This window comes from Sceloporus undulatus, chromosome 7 (genome assembly GCF_019175285.1).
Source record: "Sceloporus undulatus isolate JIND9_A2432 ecotype Alabama chromosome 7, SceUnd_v1.1, whole genome shotgun sequence".
Classification (NCBI taxonomy): Eukaryota; Metazoa; Chordata; class Lepidosauria; order Squamata; family Phrynosomatidae; genus Sceloporus; species Sceloporus undulatus.
In genome coordinates this window covers 19,838,451-19,861,187 of record NC_056528.1, presented here as the reverse complement: position 1 = coordinate 19,861,187, position 22,737 = coordinate 19,838,451, and the positions used below count along the sequence as shown (strand labels likewise).

At 43.1% G+C, this 22,737-nt stretch overlaps 1 protein-coding gene across 1 annotated transcript in view; it reads left to right on the top strand.

The window, feature by feature from the left end:
• The first annotated feature begins 6,313 nt into the window (after positions 1-6,313).
• The window catches only part of GPSM1 (G protein signaling modulator 1), a 77,014-nt gene continuing 60,590 nt past the window's right edge, over positions 6,314-22,737 (top strand). The window contains exon 1 of the mRNA XM_042478318.1: positions 6,314-6,410. Coding sequence (XP_042334252.1) covers positions 6,352-6,410 — 59 coding nt within the window. The 5' untranslated portion in view covers positions 6,314-6,351. The remainder of the gene's footprint in view (positions 6,411-22,737) is intronic.

Here is a 22,737-nt window from a genome sequence, read left to right as displayed (position 1 = left end):
GCCCTTGTGTGTGCAAACACTTGGCATGCCTGGGCATGCCAGAAGCTGGTATTTTCTACAGTTGGAAAAGAAGAGGAGGAAACTTGGCAAGCACAGCTGAGCCTGCCTAAAGTGTATTTTTCTCTCTCTCTTCTGTCCATGGATTAACCAGGGAGTGGATGCAGATTGGATGGGTTTTATAACAGGGGTAGGCAACCTCAGGCCTTAGGGCCAAACCTGGCCCTTATGGTCTTCTAATCTGGGCCTCTAGGGTTCCCTAGATGGCTACCCCTCTTTCCCCATTATGGGTGATCTTCCCAATGAATTATCATCATGTTTTCCCACACTCGCTTACACACATTTCTTGGAAGACACATCTCTTGGAAATTGTACAGACCTCTGGGGCGGGGAACATCTAGCCATGGGGAGCAATATGCCCAAGGAGGCTTCCCAGGGGACCATGCCCCTTTCTCCATGGCATCGTATGTCTGAGAGCCTTGTTCTGACCTCAAAGTGACTGGCAGCACCACTAGGCATGCCAGACGGGAGACCAAGATGCATTTCAAACAGCCACCCAGCATTGGAACTGCAATTCCCAATCAATCTTCAAGGGAAAGCCCAAGTGCAACCCAGTGAAGCAGTCCATCATGGAAGTTACTAGATCATGGGTGGGGATTATAGGTGTGTTATTCTACCACATCTGGAGGACGGCAGGTTGGTTTATGCTGCCCTTAATAGATGACCGCAATGGTGAAGAGCCACTTTCAGCAAAGGGCTGGATCCAGTTTCACAGAAAGTCATAGAGGCTCCATTCAAGTGATAAGTGTGACCAAAGGCTAATGAAAATGTGACCAAAATCCACCACTGTAATTTAACATAAAGCTCATACTCCAGGTTAGTAAGCCTTGGCAAAGTGTAGCCCATGAGCCACTTACAGCCCTAAAGACCATCTCAGAAAGGTTGGAGAGGACCATGTTGGACAGTCAGAGTTTTGAGTATAGGACTGTAGTTCTTTGGGTATCAGACTAAGGAGACCTAAGTTCAAATGATGGTTCAGCCATGGAAACTCCCTAGCTGTCCTTAGGCAAGTCACTCCCTCTTAACTTGCCCAGAGAAAGAGACCCTAACTCAGGGAATGGGTTCCATTCCTGAACCTCTCTCACAGTCAAGAGGTGATTTCTAATGTTCAGTATAAATCCATCTTCTATACCTTCAAACCAATAGATCTGGTCCTACCCTCTTGGGCAGCAGAAAACAAACCTGTCTGCTGCCTTCTATCACAGCCCTGGAAGTATTTAAAGAGCACAATTATATACTTCTCTCCATCTTTATTTCAAAAATCATTTGCACATTTCTGTGCAGAAAAGGCTGGTCCCTGCCAAGAAAATGCTGTATTCTGTTCAAATGCCAGTTTTGCACAGAATAAGTCCCAAATGACAATCTTGGAAAACTGCAGAACTTTTTTACTAATGGATAAGGTTACTTTGTAAGGCCATATTTATATTTTTCCAAGACTTTTTCACAGCAGGAAGAACATTGGTAAAGTTACTTGTTGAGTAATGAAGTTACCAAGAAGTACATCCCTAGCTGATAGCAGTGCCTGGGGAAAGAAGTAGAGGGAGAATTGCAAAGAAAGCCTAGTAAGCCATTTGCCCCTTGTCCCACTGTGATCATTTCCATTACCTGTTTCCCTGCAGCAAACTGGATCTCACCAGGGGATTTCTTCGGCAACTGTCTGCCAACCTTGATTAGCAAGCTATTCTAGCCAAGGCAGAGAGAGAGGCGGAAAGTGAGGCGGGAAGGAAACACACCCTTGTTTAGGACAAGCACCCAGCAGAGAGGCGGCTAGAAACTCACAAGCAAAACACACTCTCTCAGCTGCCCTGCCCAACTTCGCTGCCATTGATTTGGGTGCAGGAGTTCTGCTTGGTTACAGAGAAGCAAGAGCATTATTTTAAACTAGAATCTACTATAAGATAAGGAAGATATTAAGGGAAATATGGTCAATGGATTTTCAAGTGTGGGTGAGTTCACCGCATAGGTGAGCAATCGCAATAGATCCAGGGTCCAGTTTTCTACCCATGACACTCCTGGGGTCACTAGGGATCCTATCGCATTCGGTTGAAATCCTGGCTTACCTTTCCTGAATCCAGTGCTAATTCAGGAGGGAGCTGGATCCTACCACACAGAAATTGCCATTGAATTGCCACCTGGGTTCGTCCCAGATGTAGCCCGGGTCCTGTAAGCTGCTTCTGTGGCCATTTTTAGAAGTTGGAACATATAAGGAAAACAAACCAAAACCACAAAAGTGACAAATGCAAAAAATTCATTAATACAGGATGGGTGACACACGGCTTGAGAATAGTACATGTGAAAAGGATCTTGTGATGGTTGTTGTTGTGTGCCTTCAGGTTGATTTCAACATAGGGCAAGCATAAGGTGAACTATCGTGGGATTTTCTTGGCACGATTTGTTCAGAAGGGGTTGACTTTACCTTTCAGGCTGAGAGAGTGTGACTTGCTTAAGGTCACCCAGGGGGTTTCCATGGCTGAGTGGGAATTTGAACCCTTGACTCTTAGGCTGCAGAGAGCCAGCGTGGCATAGTGGTTTGAGTGTTGGACTAGGACACTGAGATCAGGGTTCGAATCCCAACTCGGGCATAGAAACCCACTGGGTGATCTTGGACAAGTCACACACTCTCAGCCTCAAAGGATGACAATGGCAAACCCCCTCTGAAGAAACTTGCCAAGAAAACCCAACGATAAGAGAATGCCTTATGCGGGTCTCCGTAAATCAGAAATGACTTGAGGGCACACAAACAACAACTCTTAGACTGCACCTGCATTGCACAAATAATGCAGTTTGGCACTGTTTTAACTGCCATGGCTCAGTGCTATGGATTTCAGGGATTTGTAGTTTGGTGGGGCACCAGATCTCTGACAGGGAAGCTAAAAATCTCACAAAACTGAGAATCCTAGACTTCCATAGCATGGAACCATAGCAATTAAAACACTGTCTGTCTGCATCATTTCTGCAGTGTCTGGTTCAGAATTATAGAACTTCTTGCTGTGTTATTTGGATGATCGCATGCCTAGAACAAGGGGGGAACCATAGGAGGAAAAGAGACAGGAGCAACTGGCCAGCAGATGGCACGCTCCCATGCATGAACGAAAGGTTACTGGCATGGATTGCCTCTGAAGAGAAGCTGGACTCAGAAGCAACTGCTTTTCCCAAAGGGAGAAATTAATTCCTCTATGTTAACAAAACATCTGTTTGCAACACATGTTGCCCAGTGGGGCAAATGCCTTTGGGCTCTGCATATACAGCCAGGCAGCTAACAAACATCAGATTGATTTTGTGTGTGTGTGTTAGAATACACACTTCCAACATTTTGCAGAGAAAACCTGGGACACATGTGGCCAAGCAACATCAGAGTCAGTGGCGTCACTAGGGTTGGCGTCACCCAGTGCGGTAACTCATGGTGTCACTGCTCCATTGACCTCTTCCCATGCCACAGACACAGACACACAAACACACACATATATACACACACAGTGGACCCTTTGTATATGCAAGGGATTGGTTCTGGATCTGTTCCATTCCCCCCACCCCGCGTATGAGAAAAAATGTGGGACATCAAGTCCCTTTGTTTGCTATGGCACTTTAACTGCCATGGCTCCTTCCTACAGGATACTAGGATTTGTAGTTTAGCGAGCCACCAGCACTCTTTGGCAGAGAAAGCAAAAGACTTTGCAAAACTACAAATCCTAAAATTCATCCACAAGATAAAGCTACATCATTTAAAGCGGTGTCAAACTGTATCATTTCTACTGTGTAGATGCACCCTGCAATAGTGGCAATAAGATGTTGAAACCAACCTCTGAAAGTATGCTTGTCCCCAACCGTTTTCATTTTTGGGCCCTTCCAATGCTGGAATGCACCCTTGAAAACTTCATCAGAATAAGATTTACACCTGGGGAGGGAGCAAAAAAATTCCCTGTGCTAGTTCAGCTTTTAAAGATATGTATGAACAGTATGGTTTTATCCCATCCATCCTAAATCTCTTAGTACAGGAAGCCAGCTTCCCTTTGCTTGCCTGGGGACAATGGGCATTAGAGTCCAAGAGGCCATTCTGGCTGAGGGAAGCTGATGTGCCTGGACAGAATTTTAAAGCTCTGGAAGCCAGTTGCTGCGGTAGCGCATGGCACAGACAAACCGAGAGATGTTGTTTCTATGGTAACAGACTATAGTAAAATTGAGTTTTGAGAGAAGGACAGGATGCACAGGTTGGAGAGAGAGAGAGAGAGAGAGAGAGAGAGAGAGAGAGAGAAGCATTTCCTTATTTTGACCCCTTTGTCAGACTGAAGATGCTGCTCAAGGAAATAAAAGGGAGGAGGAAACCATATGCCAGAATGATGAAGGCAGCCGTCTGAGATGAAGGATGCAGATGGAATACATGCAAATAACCCAACTGGCAAATGCATGCAACTCAAGACCCACCAAGACCCCAGGCTGCAAACCAAACAGCCGTCCATTACTCCACAAAATAATACAAGAAGATGTACTGCTTGCAAAACATCCCACATAGGCATAGCAAAGTCCCTTATGAGACACATGGTCACTTCCGCAGCACATAGAATCAGAAAGCTTCCCTACGGCCCCATTTAGGATATAAAATCTGCAATTCCTGAATTCAGTTCTGGAATATTGTGCCCTGGCCAAAGGAAGGAAGAGCTTGCCCTGTTCCGCTTTGAAGAACCAGTGCGGTGTAATGGTTTGAGTGGTTTGAGATCCAGCTTATCAACATCCTTTCATATTATTATTATTATTATTATTATTATCATCATCATTATTGAACTGTGGCACCCAGAACTGGACACAGTAATCCAGGTGAGGCCTAACCAAAGCAATAGCAAAAGCAAGTCCATTACTGTACCGCTTTTCAGCACTCCCTAAGCAGTTTACGGCAAGCTGGGGACTCATTTTACCAACCTATGAAAGGATGGAAAGCTGAGTGGACCATGGAGCCCTGCCTGGGATCGAACTCACAACCCTGTAGCTGCAGGACTGGCATTTAACCATTGCGTCACTATTCTCCCCAAAGTAGAACAGAGTGGTACTATGATTTCCCTTGATCTGGAAACTAAAATGTTATTTTCCAGCAATGGCATTGGTTTTTTAAGCTGCTGCATCACACCGTTGACTCCGCATCACCCGGCAGCCAAGAAAGCCAGTGTGATTCTTGGTTGCATCAAGAGAAGTGTAGTGTCTAGATCAAGGGAAGTGGTAGTACCATTGCATTCTGCTTTGGTTAGGCCTCACCTGGAATACTGTGCCCAGTTCTGGGCACTGCAATTCAAGAAGGATGTTGAGAAGCTGGAATGTGTCCAGGAAAAGAGATTCCACCTAAACATTAGGAAGAACTTCCTAATGGTACGAGATGTTTCCCAGTGGGATATGCTGCCTTGGAGTATGGTGTAGTCTCCTTCTTTGGAGGTTTTTAAACAGAGGCTGGATGGCCATCTGGGGTTGCTTTGGATGACCCTTGGGGTCCCTTCCGACTCTGTGTTAACCCCTGCACCTGAGGAAGCAGCCAGTGGGGCTTCCTAAGCTTGCAAGGCATATAATTGGTCTTTTGCTTGGCCCAGGAAAGGTATCTCTGGTGCTAGAGAGATTTTGTAGTACTTTTGAGTCTCACTGAAAGACAGAAGTTGGCAGTATGAGCTTTCCAAGACTAAAGTCTACTTCCTTAGATGTATTTGCCTTGGGTCCCTTTTTTGGAAGAGAGGTAGCATAGAAGTTAAATAAACCAATCAATAAAGCTTATCTGTGTTTATCACCTTTAATTATTTTCGTAGAATGTATGCAAGCAGCAGGTTTATTTGATCAGTTTTAATTGATTGTATGTACAGCGCTGTGTGTAAATTTACAGCACTTTATATATAAAGCTTAATAATAATAAGTGGCGTCACCCTGTTTAAGATGCCACCTGGTGCAGTCCGCACCCCGCTAGTGATGCCCCTCAAATATCCATGCAAAGATTTCTGGCTGATCCTATATAGCAGTGGTAGCCAACCTTTGGCCCTCCAGGTGTTTTGGACTCCAACTCCCAGAATTCCTGGCTCATGGCCCAAATACCCAGGGCTTCTGGGAGTTGAAGTCCAACAAAACACCTGAAAGAGCAAAGTTTGGAAACCACTGCTATAGAGCCTCTTCTGCTATATAAAGGGGGGGGGGGGAGGAAAAAGAGGAGAGGGGGCGGGACTGGTGTAGTGATGTCACGGAGGCTCCTCCCCCAGAGTTTTCTTTGCTCTGCCCATCCAGATGCCCCCAGATCGCTAGAAGAGGAGCTGCTCCTGGTTGGAGACAGCCATGGCTTCCTTGGCAGAGCATCCTTCGGACTCTTCAGCTTGCAAAAGGTTGCATTCCAGGTATGGGAAGAGGAAAATCCTTTGGCAAGAGGGGGATAATTCTCATCCTATGAGGAGCACTGGATTTAAAAGGGGGAGATCTAGTTTCCATAAAAACTGGGGGACACCCCCCCCAATTTAATTTAATTTAATTTTTTATTTTTATTGCAACTCTCAGCCCTTTTTGCAGACATTCCTTGCAAATGGGCTCCAGGTTTTGGGCAGTTGGCTAGTAACTTGGCAAGGGGGGGTCTGATCCTATGGGGGGCACTGGAGAAAAAAAGAGGGAGCTCTAGTTCCTATAAAAAATGGGGGAAACCCCCCCTCTTATTTTATTATTTTATTTGTATTGCAACTCTCATCCCTCCCTTGCAAATGGGCTTGAGGTTTGGGCAATCGTCTAGTAACTTGGCAAAGGGGGGGATCTGTTCCTATGGGGGGCACTGGATTTAAAAGAGAGAATTCTAGTTCCCATAAAAATTGGGGGGACACCCCCCCCCCTTTGTTTTATTTTATTACTCTGTTTTATTTTTATTGCAACTCTCAGCCTTCCTTGCAGACATTCCTGCAGGTGTCCTGGCTTGCAAATGGGCTCCAGGTTTGGTCAGTTGGTCAGTAAACTGGGTTTGTCCCTATACCTTTGGACCTCTTTCTTCCCCAGAATATTATATACATTGTATATTTTAAATTTGATGACATGTATCAGTTGCTTTTATAGCAATGTCTTTGCCCTGCCTCATTTGTTACAGTTGTTGCATCCTTTTATATTTGGTTATTCCTTAGATTGTACGCAGGATTTACATGTTTGGAATGGATGGTGTCTGTAAAGCGCCACACAAACTTAGAGCGCTATACCAATAAATAAATGGTAATAATAATAATAATAATAATAATAATAATAATAATAATAATTCCACCAGTGCTGACCCCAGCTATTGTGCCGCCTGAGGCACAGACTAAAGCAGTGACCTTTTCCACTTCTGCCCCATAGAAACCCATCACCTGAGTCAAAGGTTTTATCTATATTGGAAGAAAGGCTGGTATAAGAAAATATAATAATAATAATAATAATAATAATAATAATGGGAACATCCTCAAAGTTTGCTGAAAGCTTCACTCCTCCAAACTGATTTTTAATATACTGTATATATATAATATAAAATGATATATATTATTATTATTATTAACCTTTATTTATAAAGTGCTGCAAATTTACACAGCACTGTACATACAATCATTTTATCATTTTATATACATATTATATATGTATATTATATATTTTAAAAAAGCATTAAATAACTTGATATAATAATTTTGATATAAAATATAATAATGTTATAATATATATAAAAAACAGTCCCCACCCTGCCTCTCTCTCTCCGTTCCTCGTGTTTTGTTGTTTAGCATTTATATGTTTTTAACCTCAATTTTATTACTGTTTTAACTAGGTTGTTTTAATTGATGGTTTTCTTCTGAGAAGGTTTGCCATGGCCATCCTTTGAGGCTGAGAGAGTGTGACTTGCCCAAGGTTCCCTCAGTCGGTTTCTAGGCCAGGATTCTAGTATGTGTTCTACCTAAATATCAAATGAAAGTATTGGTTTCAGTTTAGCCTCTCTATGGGCTTCTCTGTAATGTCTGCATGTGGTCCATAAATTATATGGTGCACTGGAACGAGTGCAGGATTCGAACCCTGGTTCCCTAGAGTCACAATCCAACACTCAAATTGTGACACCACACTAAAACTTAAATGTGCAAAACGCCATCGGCCTTAGGGTCACCACAAGTCAGAAATGACTTGAATGCATGCAACTATAACAGCACTGTCTCCTTCTCTGGAGGTATTTAAACAGAGGCTGGATAGCCATCTGCTTCAATTGTGTCTTCCTGCATGGCAGAAGGAGGTTGGACTGGATTGCCTTTTGGGTCTCTTCCAGTTCTATGATTCTATGAACTCAAATCTGCTGCCTCGGTCAGTTCATTCAATGGAGACGGACCCAACCTTTTGTGTGTATTTTAAAAGGACCTCTCCTCCTGGCAGTACGACTAGTAGGCAGAGGATATAGAGATGTGAAGGCTTCTGTCCTCCCCACCTTCAGCCTCAGCTCCTGAATGCCAAGCAGGTAAAAAACGATGGCCTTTCCATCCACTGCGTCCTTCCTTCCCAGACTGAAGTTTGGGCACTCTTGTCACGCTTGGCTAGAGCATTTTCCTGGCAGAGCGATGCCTGGTTCAAAGCTGGCATCTTTCTCTGCTCAGACCTTGTCTGCCACAGACCTGGCTTTGCTATGGGGTACATGGAAGCATCTGCCACCTCCGATTTGGTGCATTTGTGTGTGTCCTAGAAAGATGTTGAGGTTTTTTTTTTCCCTAATGTTTTTTAACTGAAATTTCTGATTGGGTTGGATGCAGGCTGACTTTGGAGCCCCCGACCCAAAGCCGATCATGGGGTTTTCTTGGCATGTTTCTTCATGGGGTTTGCCACTGCCTTCCCCTGAGGCTGAGAAAGTGTGACTTGCCCAAGTTCACCCAAAGGGTTTCCATGGCCAAGCTGGGATTCTAGTAGCAAGTTTGTGTTCTACCCAAATACCAAATGAATGTATCAGTTGCAGTTGGGCTTCTCTGTAAAGTTTGCATATTGCCCATGTTTGTAAATCATATGGCGCACACATTCCTGTCTTTAGGAAGGGCCCACACCCCCAAAATGCAGGATTTCTGGGCCTTTCCCATTTAGTCTATATAAAAAGAAATGTTTGCCAGCTTCCAGCAGAGAAAATTCCTACTAATGAGAGACACCTGCCAGCCTTATAAAAGGCAAGCTTTCTGGCCCTGAAATAAAGGGCATTTCTTTTAATAAGAGGCACCTGTCAGTCCGATACGAACCAAGCTTTCCAGACCTCACACAAAGGACTAGTCCATCAAGTAAGGGACATTTTTGATAGTAATATATACTATATAGTTATAGACATATCATTATATATTTAGTATATTTTGTGTACTGGCTGTTTTGTTTTATTCTGCATTGTCTTGGGGGGGTTCATTGTATTTTAATATCATATTTTAGCATTTGATATAGTTGGAATACTTGGCAATGTTTCATTCTCCACTTGTAAAATGCCGTGTACATGAATGATGCTATTGAAAATGATGGTGATGATGATGATGATACTTGGCAGCCTAATCTTTTATAATGACTTATGGTGACCCATGGATTTCATAGGGTTTTCTTAGACCAGGACTACTCAGAGGTGGTTTGCCATTGCTGTCCTCTGAAATACAAAGCCTGCCACACCTGGCATTCATTGGCAGTCTCCCATCTATGTCCTAACCAGGGCTGACCCTGCTTAGCTTCCAAGACCAACCAGAATCTGGCACCTTTAGGTTATTTAGGCCATGGATACTAGGGTCCCAATGAGGGGTGAACCATGCAGCCTTGCTGGAGTGGTTGGACTGCAACTCCCATGATCCCTCGCCACTTCTAGACGAATGGGATGTGTAGTCCATTAACACCTGGAGAGTTTAGATGGCAAAGTGACACCTCCGGCAGTGGTTCCCTTGTGTGCCTTCAAGTCATTTCGGACATATTGTGATTTGTGGGTTTTTCTTGACAAGATTTCAGAGGGGGTTTGCCATGGCCATCCTCTGAGGCTGAGAGAGTGTGACTTGTCTAAGGTCACCCAGTGAGCAAATCTTCATTCTCATCTTTTCTCAAGTAGAAGCCCGATGCAGCGGATCCCATCTTGGTTTGTTACCGTCTTTTTGTCCTCCTAGTATCTCCGCTGCCTTTTTCCTGTGGCCCAGAAACCACACTCCAGCTGTCAAAACACACAGAAGGACAGCGTGTCAAATCTCTGGAATGTTGGATCCTCTGGAGAAGAAAAGAATATAGAATGGAAAATGAAGATTAATGACCGCTTGGGGGCATTGCGGACTACTGATGCCAGTGGGTGGGGAGAGCTCAGACTTGGTTAACACTGGGCAAGGGGAAAGGGTGGCAGCATTTTTGAATGGAAACCCTCTACTTATTGAATGTAAAAAGAAAAATTATAGGGTTTTGCTGAAGCAAGCTCCAGCTGGAAAGTCCTTGCACGGATGTGGTTTCTAGGATTTTGCTTGCTGTCCAATGTTCATGCAAGACTGGCTGCGGTGGAGTTGGCTAGCAATGTACTGTTAGTAGCCCTCTGCCATATATATTGGTCCTGAGTTGCTTTGACTTCCTAGACTTGCTTTCTCCAATTTAAACAGAGAGGACAAAAATATAGTGCCTTAGGAGACTACAACTATATTTTTAACTTGCCAGCGGTTCTGAAGTTAGTTTTCCAGCAACTGTGATTATGCTGAAACTTGGAAAGTTACTTCTAGAATGCCATTTCTTCCTTTCCTTGTTGCAGAGATCCAAAGCTAACTGCCCTGTAAATTTCCCCATTACTTTCTATTACTTCTTTGATGAGTGGAGGAACCATTGCCATCCTCTGGGGCTGAGAGGATGTGACATGCCCAAGGTCTCCCAGGGCTGAACTGGGATTTGAACCCGGATCTCCAGAGTCGTAGTCCAATGCTCAAACCACTACGTTACGCTGGCTCTGTAGTCAAAAACATTGCCACATTAGGGGCGAGGGGTGCATTAAAGCCTATGTATTTTATATGATTGTGCCATTACAGATACAAACATATCATCCCAAGGCATTTTCAGTAGCTGTATATAAGTTTGAATCTTCTCATATCATGTTAAATATAGGATTATTGTGTTTTTTTGCAAAGAAGATTCATAATGCTTTTTAAAAGTTTTATGATCTATTCAACTCCTATATCAAGGCATATCCATGAACATGGAGATTTACTTTTTTGATCCTCCCCCTTCACCATTTCTTTCTCCCCTCCTTGCATATTTAAGGGTTTCTAAAAGGAGCTCCTATGCAAATCCTACATGGTGCGAAAGAGGATTTGAAGAAATCACAAAAGCCACCCACATAAGCCAAGAACAGAGCGAGCATTGTGTCGGAGGAAATGTATGTGTCGTGTGAGCATGGGAGCATTGCTGACAGTGTGATGCGTAGTGACAGCGGGCAAACAAAAGACTGTATTCACACACCACAGTGAACATGGATCTTGGAAGAAGTCTTTATTGCGGTCAGTTGTGTGCTGATGTAAGCACCCTGTTTGCACTGCAACTAACAAGACCAGATTAAACCAGGAGTCCAAAGTTTACTGTGTCATCTGAACTCTGGTTCCTGGTTTGATGCTCCCAAACAAGCCCAGATTGGTAAACCAAGATCGGTAAACCCTGGTTTACAAGCCAGGCTTCTAAGGAGAGCAAATGAGTCAAGAAACCAAGATTAGGTGAGATGTGAGGCTTCCAGTTCCAGGTTAGTTTAGGCAAAGTGTAGCAGATCTGGATGCAAACCTGCTCCATCCTGCAGAATCTGGGATTTGTAGTTTGGTGACACACAGCACATTTTGGCAGAGAAGGCTAAAGGCCTCACAAAACTACAAATCCCAGGATTCCATAGGATGGAACTCCAGCACTTAAAATGGTGCCAAATTGCATTATTTCTACTGTGTCAATGCACCTCTAGTGCATTTCCATGGCTCAGCAGGGATTACCTTGGTCTCCCAGATTTTTAGGCCAATGCTCAAAGCTCTACACCATGCTGGCACCCTAAAGATAATATACAGGATAAAATATAACTTCTGAAGTTTGGTTTTCACATTAAAGATCTGATCCTGCAAGAAGCAATTGGGGTTTGAGGTATAGGGTGCCAGAATGAAAACTTTGTAAGGCTTTGTAAAAAGGAACTTGGTTGTCAGAGGTTTTGCTAATTGAGATGCAGTTGACCAGCACCCATTTTTCTTTTCTGTCTAGCTGGAAACTTGCTTTAAAAAAAGGATTAGCATTGGAAAATGGTGAAGGAAGGCTATGGAAACTATGGCCTGTTACAGACTGCCAAAATAAAGCTGCTTCGGGTCTCTTTGGAGGTATGCTATTTAAATGATGCGTGCATCCTAAGAATCCGGAAGCTGCACCAAAGCTGCACTCCAGTGCTTAGGAATGGAGTGTGGCTTTGGCGCGACCTCCGGACTCTTAGGACCCATGCATCATTTAAATAGCATGCCTCCAAAGAGACCCGAAGCAGCTTTATTTTGGCAGTCTGTAACAGGCTCTTCAATTTAAACCGTTGTTTCATTAAGAAGGCTGGAAAACAGTAATGATACCTAGACTTTATGTATGTGTGCATGTGTATAAAAAATATCTTTTGGTTAAAACAGCCAACCCTGCTAGGCAATATAGCCATGGAGAGGAGGATGGGAACCGTAGTCCAGCAACATTGGAAAGTCAACACTTCTTCGTCCCTATACTATAATATATGAAGCACCAATAATGCATTTACTACAAAACACTGTGTGTGTGTATTGAGGATGATTATTAGTACATGTTCTTCCCAACAAAACAGCCTTTGTCAAGTAGTTAGGAGATTAGCGTAAAACCCTGGAGGGAGAGTTCTTTAATCCACTTGGAAATGGTTCAGGCTGGAACAAGATCTTGAAGAGCATTTAGAAAACTTTTCTAAAAACCACATGCGCACACAGTATTTAAAATGCTATTACCAACACACTCCAAATAATCTGCCAATGATCATCAGCAATCAGATTATCCATCAGATGGTAAATTTATGTTAGATGCCACCTCCAACTTCTGCAAGCCAGGGTCAGAATGTAGCATACCAGAAAGTTGAATGATTTCAAACCAGCCGCAGTGAACAGAATGAGCACATTTTGGAAAGGCACACCGAGAGCCAACTTTTCATGAAGTCTGACCACTACAACTGTGTTTAAGGCAGTTTAGGCTCAGTTTCTTGCTGAGTTTTATGTACTTTTGGTGGTTTGGGATGCCTGGCCCCCAGATGACTCAAAATCCTATCCTATGATGAAGAGATTGTTAGGGATAATGATCTTGCACTCTTTATTGGAATAGTTTTTAACTCTCTAATCTCTAATGCTGGCATAACACTATTTGTTGTTGTTGTTGTGTGCCATCAAGACGTTTCTGACTTGGGGCGACCCTAAGGCAAATCCATCATGGGGATTTCTGGGGCTGAGAGTGTGTGACTTGCCTAAGATCACCCAATGGGTTTCTATGGCCAAGCAAGGAACCAAACCCCTGATCTCCAGAATCATAGTCCAACCAACACTCAAACCACTACTCCATGCTGGCTCTCTATACTATAGTAACACTATATCATGGAAAGAAGTGGAAATGAGAACAAGCCTGAGCTTTACGGTATCTGATTCCATTGCTTCCCCACCACATCCCTTGCTCCAGAGCCTTAGAGGAAGGCAAGCCTTTGCCTTCCTCTAAGGATGGGAGAGTATGACTTGCCCAAGGCCATCCAGTGGGCATCCATGGCTGATTCGAACCCTGGTCTCCAGAGTTTATAGTCGAACGCTCAAACAACTCATTCCAAAAAAATTTAAATGCTTCCCTGAGCCAGAAAGACACCATGCCCAGAAGACACCACGTTTTTGGAAGCAAAAGTCGGCAGAACTTCATTAGACTTGAGGACCTCCTGTACTTTCTGACTATAAAGACCGCAGCCGGAGCTATTTAAGGGATGGGCTGAAGTTAGGTTGAAAGGCTTTTGCCCCCCTCTGATCCTGATCCTCATGAAAGATGTTTCACATCTGATGGCCATTAAAGGTCCAGATCTGAGCCGCCCACTTCAGGGAGGAGAAAAGGAAGACGCTGCCTCTGTAATTATGCTGTGAAAAGTCCAACCACATGCTATGTAGATGGATGTTCCAGGCCTGAACGCTGAGTTCCCGGCTAGATGAAAAGAGTGGTTTCCTGGCAGCCGATGCTTGGCGAGGCCTATAATCAAGTATGAGCTGAAGATAGCCAGCCGGCCATTCAAAACACACTCTCTGATTCCCAGTTTTTTCCTGGCTTGGCTGCTGTGTGTTGAGTAAATACCATTCCTAATTCTTCTCTCCATGAGCGACTCCTTGCTTCTTGTTTGAGGCTGCCGCCAGAATTTTATTTTCCTCTCCCCAGATAAAATATATGGTTTCAGTGTCTCTGAAAGAACATTAACATCGTCTCCCTTAATCTGATCAAGTGACCCTGTTGAATTTAGCTTCTGTTCTGGGCTGGAATTGGCTGCAAATCCAGGCCTGCCCAAGACTTCATTTGGTACTAAAAGCTGGCACACATCACTGCTGTAAAGTAAGCTGTGTGGGTGGTAGATCGATGTAGCAGATGGTCTAAGGCTGTGATTCCCAAACTTTGGTCCTCCAGGAAATGTATCAACTGTGTTGGCCATATAGCAAAGTACAGCATCATCCAAAATCAACAAAACAGTTATTCTTTTATTGGGTCAACCAAAATGCATATTATACAAAATGTGCATTCAAAAGCTTGCAGTGTGTGTAATGTGCATTTTGGTTGGCCCAATAAAGGTATAACTGTTCTGTGGATGATGCAGTACTTTGGTCTTCCAGGGAGATTTTGGACTTCAATTCCCAGAAGCCCCAAACAGTCAGGAAGGCTGGGATCTGAGGTCCAAAATGTGGAAGACCAAAGTTTGGGAACCACTGGTAGGGCAATGGCAAAACTACCTCTTGAATCTTCCTTGCCAAAGAAAACCCTCTGAAAATTAATGGGGTCACTATATGTTGACAGGCAACTTGAAAGCGCACACAATATGGTAGGGGTTGAACTAATGCCAGGAGTTGCTTGCATGTGCTTTTGCCCTCCCATAAATGTAGTAATGGGATATGCAGTAGTGCTAATATGTTTTAGAACTCTGCTTTCAAACTGTGAGCTCAGACCAGGTGCTGGTCTGTCCAAGATCATTTGAGAGAGTGTGTTTGTCTACTACAACAAAGAAAGAGGGGGTGTGAAGCAAGAGAAAGAAATGCGTTGATCAATTTTAATAAGATCTGAGCCTACTTAAAGCTTGGATTATGTACAGTCTGTTTATGTGGTTGCAACTTTTGCTGGGAGATCTAGTGTGGTGGTGTGGTTTGAGTGTTGGACTACCACTCCAGAGACCAAGGTTCGATTCTCCACTCAACTGTAGAAATCCACTTGCTAACTTTGGGCAAGTTGCACATTCTCAGCTCCAGAAAACCCATGATAGTTTCACCTTTGGTTTGCCATAAATCAGAAACGGCACACAACAATGACAAGATTTGCTGGTGAATTCCGACAATGAATGTCACCAAACTTAGACCTATTAGTTTCTTAATAAAGGTTTCTGAGTTTTTATTACTGAAGGTGAGCTTCTCAACTTTGGCATCCTGCTGGGTTTGACAACAAATGAATACAGATTACAAGAAAAGAGATTCTGATGAAACATTGAATTTCCTGATTTATTGGACAGACTACCCCAGAAAGTCTCAAACTCAGCTCGATTCAGATTGAATTTTCATCTGTCTGTTTTAGCTGTTAGTTTCCTAAACCAATAAGGGATGTGAGCAAGATGACCCTTGGGGTTCCTCCCAGATCTACAGTTCTGTGTTTCCATGATGTCTAAATTTCATGCAGTGGCTCAGTTAAACCACCCCCCTTTCCAGAGTTTAGAGATCAGGCGTTTTCCTTGTAGTCGGGGGACCACTTAGCGAAAGCTTTCATGAATGATGAAAAAGCCACTTTGTCTTTCGGATAGTCACTGATTTTTGTTGTCTTGTAAAGTTCCAGAGAGAAGTTATTCATCTCTCTTGGAACCGGAGGAAGTTTGAGAGAGGCTTAAGTCAAGCAGATGACACATTTGCCCTGTGGCTTCCACTTTGCTGTAAGCGTTTATGTCAAGGGCCCTATTGTGGTTTGTGCACTTCTCTCTTGCGAAGAAGACAGGCTGTCTGGCTGTGGGCCATTAAGAGACCTGCAGAAAATCGGTCTGGTTTGTTCAAGTCGGCATGTGACGCTCGGCTCCTAAGTTGTTGTGGAAGAGAATTTTCCATTCGTATTTGGGGTTTACTTTCAGTATAACAACAAAGAAGTGTAGTGAGGAGGAGAATATTTGAGGAAATGTCATGCCATCCTGGGAGTTTCCAGTGATTAGGGTTTGATTGTCGATCATGAGTTAAACATTTGGGTTAGACACTTCTTTTTTAAAGATGACGAAGGATGACGTACTTATATTATCCACTCTGTTGTTTCAACCCGACTGCAAAGGATTGATTTTTCTCTCAATTGTTTCTCACCAGCAGAATTGGAAGCATCAATAGTTCGGAACAGGAAAAGTCATAACCTTAAAATGCGTCAGTGTCCTTATATGATCAGCACATCTTTGGAATCAAGTGTCAGAGAACAAGGGGGAAACTAAGCAGACACGAAGTTGGGGAATGTTTGAATGGAGACCACCCCAGTGTTGTAGAATTAGGGTTTGGGTTGACGATCTTTCATCAGTTGTTGATGTTGTGTGCCTTCAAGTCATTTCCGGCTTTTGGAGATGCAGGTTTTCTTGGCAAGATTTATTCAGAGGTGGGTTGCCATCGCCTTCCGCTGAGGCTAAGTAAGGATTCAAATCCTGGTCTCCAGAGTCTTTCAACAATATCTCATCCTATGATCTCTTGTATGATTTTTAACACTGATAAAGAAGCCAGTGAAGCGGCGAAAGGATGCATGATATATTTTGTGCATTTTTGTTGGTCTGATAAATGCATCACTGTTTTTTTGGATTTTATTGTGTTTTGCTGCATGGCCACCTCTGAATATATCATGCTGAGTCATTTTCTGGCTTTCCAAAGTGGCACATTAATTAACCGCACGTTAACGTTTTCTAAAGCAATATAAAAGCGCACTGAAGGTACTTGTTGACTCCTAAAGAGCTATTATTTAATTCCCCAGAAATTAACAGAGAGGCAGGAATAAAAAGTAGAGCTTACCCCTGCCTTGATTTGAATTACGCTTTCAGAAAATTCAGTCTGCAGCAGGAGTTGACTTTCCCTGGAGTGGGAAGCCTTTGACTTCATCCTGTGATTGTTTGCCAACAGTCTGACCATGCAGCACTGCTGTCAACAGTCTCTTTCCAACCAGGCTGAGAGCCCATGAAGTGCTGGAAGAGAAACTAGCTGGCGTTAGATGAACAAGTTGTAAGGTCTGGCTCCTAGGATGATTGCCAAGGGTAGGAGACACAGCATGCCCACCTTATCCACAGATTCAAACATTCACGGCTTGCAAATATTTTAAACATGCATAAATTTCAAAAAGCAAATCGTGATTTTGCTATTGTATATAATATAAGGGACACCATTTTACTATGCCTCTGTATTTTATGGAGCTTAACCATCCACAGATTTTGGTCTTGGAACCAAACCCCAGTGGATACCAAGGACCTTCTGTAATACGAGAGCCAGTGGGGTTTAGTGGTTTGAGCACCATGACTTGTGCTACTGTTTTTTCCAGATAGAAAAGAGACTAAGGGTTTGCACATGAGTGTGTCCCACTATATTAGGTATGGCCATGAAACCCACTGGATGACCTTGAGTATATGCTCATGCTCTCAGCTTCAGGAAGGCAATGGCAAACCTCCTCTGATCAAATCTTGCCAAGGAAAGCCCATGATAGGTTTGGCTTAGGGTCGCCATAGGTTGGAAACGACTTGGTGTCATACAACAACAACAAACAGCCTGTAGTGAAGGGTGAGCAACTGTTGAGAGCTAGAATATGTTGGACTCCCAGGAATGTTGGACCCCCACCCCTGCAAAATATTTGGCGGAGGGATCTCCCAGATGCCCCCTCCAAAAGGGGGCAATTTTGCCATATGGGCTATTGTTTTTTGCTATAGGCATGAATGTAATACTAGGCTAGGATGGAATGAGCCCAGCCTCAATGATCTGGCAAAAACTGAGTCACCAAGACTTCTGTGCAGTAGAGCTTCCTCATGAATTATCAATCAGAATGATGAAACACTAAGAAGTATTAAGAATACTATTGTTGTTGAGCCCAGGAATAATAAGTTTCCTGTGATTGAGTCTAGATACCTGTACTTGGAGAAAACTTTATTGAAAAAATGGAGGCAGGAATATCACTAGTGGGTGCGGATCACACCGAGTGACACCCATGATATATTCACCTTAGGATTGCGATAAATCAGAAACAATTTGAAGTCATACAAAAGCAACAACTCTTTTGCACTTTGGTAGAATTCAAAGTTATAGCTGTGTTAGTCTGTAGAATCACTATAGAGAGATCTTGTAGCAACTTTGAGACTAACTAAAGAAAGAAGCTGGCAGCATGAGCTTTTGTAGACTTCCTCACATGGTCTACCAAATGCATCTGAGGAAGTAGACTTAAGTCTACAAAAGCTCAAGCTGCCAACTTCTTTCTTTCAGTTAGTCTCAAAGGTGCCACAAGATCTCTCTACATACACTTGCACTTTATTTGTTTCACTTCTGTGTTCCCGAAAAGGGAACCAAGGCAGCTCACAAGATAAAAACAGTTTTAAAAGTCAAAATAAAAAATTTAAAACAATTAAAATCAACCAGCTAAAATAGTATAATAAATAGTATGGGCACTTTGAATTCAGTTTGCACCATTTGGCGTGAGCTGGGGACAAAAGGAGAAGAGCAAATGGGACATTTTAAAAGCCGCTGAAAAAGTGCGATGAGAGAGGATGTATTGAGACTGTTCCTGTGCCAAATGAGGACAGTATGCAATGGTCCGAATCCTACTACAGAAGCACTTTTGAGATAGGCAAGCAAGACAGATGGCATCAGATGCACTTTCCTGCCTTAACTCTTGGTTGCAAAACTGATTGATCGGAAGATGCCCACAGCTGCTTCCTAAACAACCTGCATAGGTTTGCCCACTGGGTTTGGCACACATGGCAGATGGCATTCAAGGAAGCGGCTTCCCTTCCCGCTGACCTTGATGAAGCGCTTTCCCTAAATGCCCCCTCCCTTCCCTGTAGCGCTTGCATAATTGATTAATTACTTGTCATGCGCTTCCTTTGTTACTCAATGGCAATTGTCTGTTTGCTCAACACAGCCCTAAGCCGGTTGAGGTTAATTGATTTGGGCCCGTAATGGAAGAGCCAGTGAACTGCATCCACTTTTGCTCAGTTAGAGTTGTGTGTGTGTGTGTGAGTGATGTGTTTTACTTATCAAACTTAATATCCTGCTCTTCAGCAAAATATATACATATATGACCTTTTGTGGCAATAAAACATGATAACACCATATGAACATCTTCCTGTTGCAGCTAAGGTCCTGGTTGTTGGAAGGATAGTATTCTTCCATATGAACATGACTCTGTCTTCAGATTTTGTCAGGCCTTTCTCTTCACCATAACTTTTACTTATTGCTCAAATCTATAAACCGTACCAATTCCATATGGGTTTTTAATTGTTTTAGCCCAGAGGACCAGATTAGAATTCAAAATGACTTTAACAGATTAGAAAGCTGGGCTAAAACAAATAGAATGAATTTCAACAGGGAGAAATATATGATACTACACTTGGACAGTAGAAATGCGATGCAGAGATATAGGATGGGTTACACCTGGCTTGGCAACTGTACATGTGAATGGGATCTAGGAATCGTAGTGGACCACAAGCTGAACGTGAGTCAGTAAAGTGATGCTCTAGCTAAGAAAACCTATATGATCCTAGTGTGCATCAGAGAATAATAGAGTTGAGAGACCCCAAGAGCCATCCAGTTCAACCCTCTGCCATGCAGGAGATCACAATCAAAGCATCCCAGACAGATGGCCATCCAGCCTCTGTTAAAAACCTCAATAGGAGTATAGTGTCTACATTGAGGGAAGTAATAGTGCCACCCTATCCTGCTTTGGTCAGGTCTCACTTGGAATACTGTGTCCAGTTCTGGGCACCACAATTCAAGAAGGATGTGGACAAGCTGGAGAGTGTCCAGAGGAGGGCAACCAAAATGTTGAAAGGTCTGTACACCATGCTCTATGAGGAATGGCTTAGGGAGCTGGGTCTGTTTAGCCTGGAGAAGAGAAGGCTAAGAGGTGACATGATAGCCATGTTTAAAATATTTGAAGGGATGCCATCTTAAGGATGGAGCAAGCTTGTTTTCCCCTGCTCTAGAGACTAGGAAACATTGGAAGGGCTGCTTTCTAATGGAGCAATGCTTCCATGGAGAAATACATTCAAACTATAGGAAAAGACATTCCACCTAAACATTAGAACTTCATGATGGTAAGAGCTGTTCAACAATGGAGCATGCTGCCTCCCAGTGTGGTGGTGGTCTCCTCTGGAGGTTTTTTAAACAGGCTGGATGACCATTGTATCTCAGGGAGTGCTTGGATTGTGTGTTCCTGCATGAAAGAATGGGGTTGGATTGGATGGCCCTTGAGGTCTCTTCCAACTCTAGCATTCTATGTTTCAATGTGGCTTTGATCACCACATAGTCATAGCAGCAAATATGGAAGGCCAAATGTCTCTTCTAGGGCAGATACAGTTAGTCTACCTCATTGGCACTTTGGTTTTGACTTTTGCGCATTTAATTATCCACAGATTTGATCAACTGATTAATCTTTAGGCAGGATGATCAGATGTTCTCCTTTTCCAGCACATGTCCTACATTCAACTTTATGCCCAGGAAGAATTTCAGAATGTTTTCTATCTTGAGCATGACTAAGAAGCATGCATTTATATTTATATTGGTGTTTTTAGTTTTTATTTTCTAATGGCCTACATTTTTTCTGGAATTGCATTTTATGGTGCCTCCTTTGAGGTTATGACATCTGCTCACTCCATCTCTAGGAATCACTGTGTTGTGCTGGAGGACCTGGAAATTCCTAGAGAGAGTATTTCTCCATGCATTTGTAATCCTTCTGGTGCAATTCTGTGGTCAACCTCCAGTGGAAGTCATTCATAACTTATGGTGACCCTATCACAAGGTTTTCCTGGCACGATATGTTCAGAGGAGGTTTGCCATTGCCTTCCCTTGAGGCTAAGAGCATGTGACTTGCCCAAGGTCACCCAGTGGGTTGCATGGCTCAGCCAGGATTCGAACCCTGGTCTCGGCAGTCATAGTCCCAACACTCAAACCACTATGCCATGCTGGCTCTGGGTGGAAGATACCTCCCAATCTTTAAATCTTAAGATCTTAACGTATGTTTTTGTGAGGTCTTTTTAAGGACAGCATATTGGTCCACTTCAGGAAGCAAATCATGAACCCATTTAATTTGATGAGTCAGATCTTCATGGAAACAGTTTAAAAAGGATGCATGAGTTGAGCGCTGTCTTGCCTCTGCGCTCAGTGGTTACTGTGGCAACATGGGCGATGCACTCACAATGGCAGTGTGCAAACCTGTGTGTGCATGGATGTAAAGTTCAATTGTTAGATGTGCAAGCCAGGTAGAGGGTGCAATTGGCAAAGACTAGGCTTTGTGCATTAGCTTTTCTTAACTAGATACACAGGTGCTTGTATCATATATATGTTTATACAGTGTATATATTTTATCTGTTTGTGTTTTTGTATTGTTATTACCATTGACCTTCCGTATCCACAGGTTGCATATCCATGGATTTAATCAACAATGGATCAAAAATATTCGGGGAGAGGAGGGAAAGAATTCCCAAAAGCAAACTTTGATTTTTCCATTTCGTATAAGGAGCACCATTTTACTGTGCCATTGTATATAATGGGAGTTGAGCATCCATGGATTTCAGTATCCACCGGGGGTCCTGGAACCAAACCTCAGTGAATACCAAGGATCCACTGCATGTGCACTTTGCAATGGAAGCCAGTACTATCTAGTGGTTTGAATGTTGGACTACAACTCCAGGAGTCCAGAGTTCGAATCCCTACTTGGCAATGGAAACCCACTGGGAGACCTTGGGCAAGTCACATCCTTAACTTCAGAGGAAGGCAGGAAAGGAAAAATAAAAACCAGCAGAGCACTATTCAGAGCAGCAGCAGTTGATTCCTCAAAGCCTTTCATAACAGAAAAGTCTTCATTTGTCAATAGAAGGGCAACAAGGATGGAACATTACTCTAGCCTCCCTATGGAGGGAGTTCCAAAGCCTGAGAGCAGCTACCATGAAGATCTTCTCCAGTGTTACCCCAAAATGAAGGGGCTGTACTGCTTGCAATCTTTGTTTGAAAGTACTATTTTACATGGTTTTAATGCTGTTGTTAGTTTAATACTGTTCAACTACTGTTTTAATCTTAACTATAGTTTAACTATATATGTTTTATTGTAATTTCATACCCATGGAACTGCAAATAAAAGCCCAGTTAGAAATGCATTAATAAATATTGCATGGCAGGGGGTTGGTTTGGATGGACCTTGGGGGGTCTCTTCCAACTGTCAGCGTGGCATTTTGGAAGCTGTCCTGAATTCCAGTCTTAGGAAAAGGCAGTGTATAAATAAAGC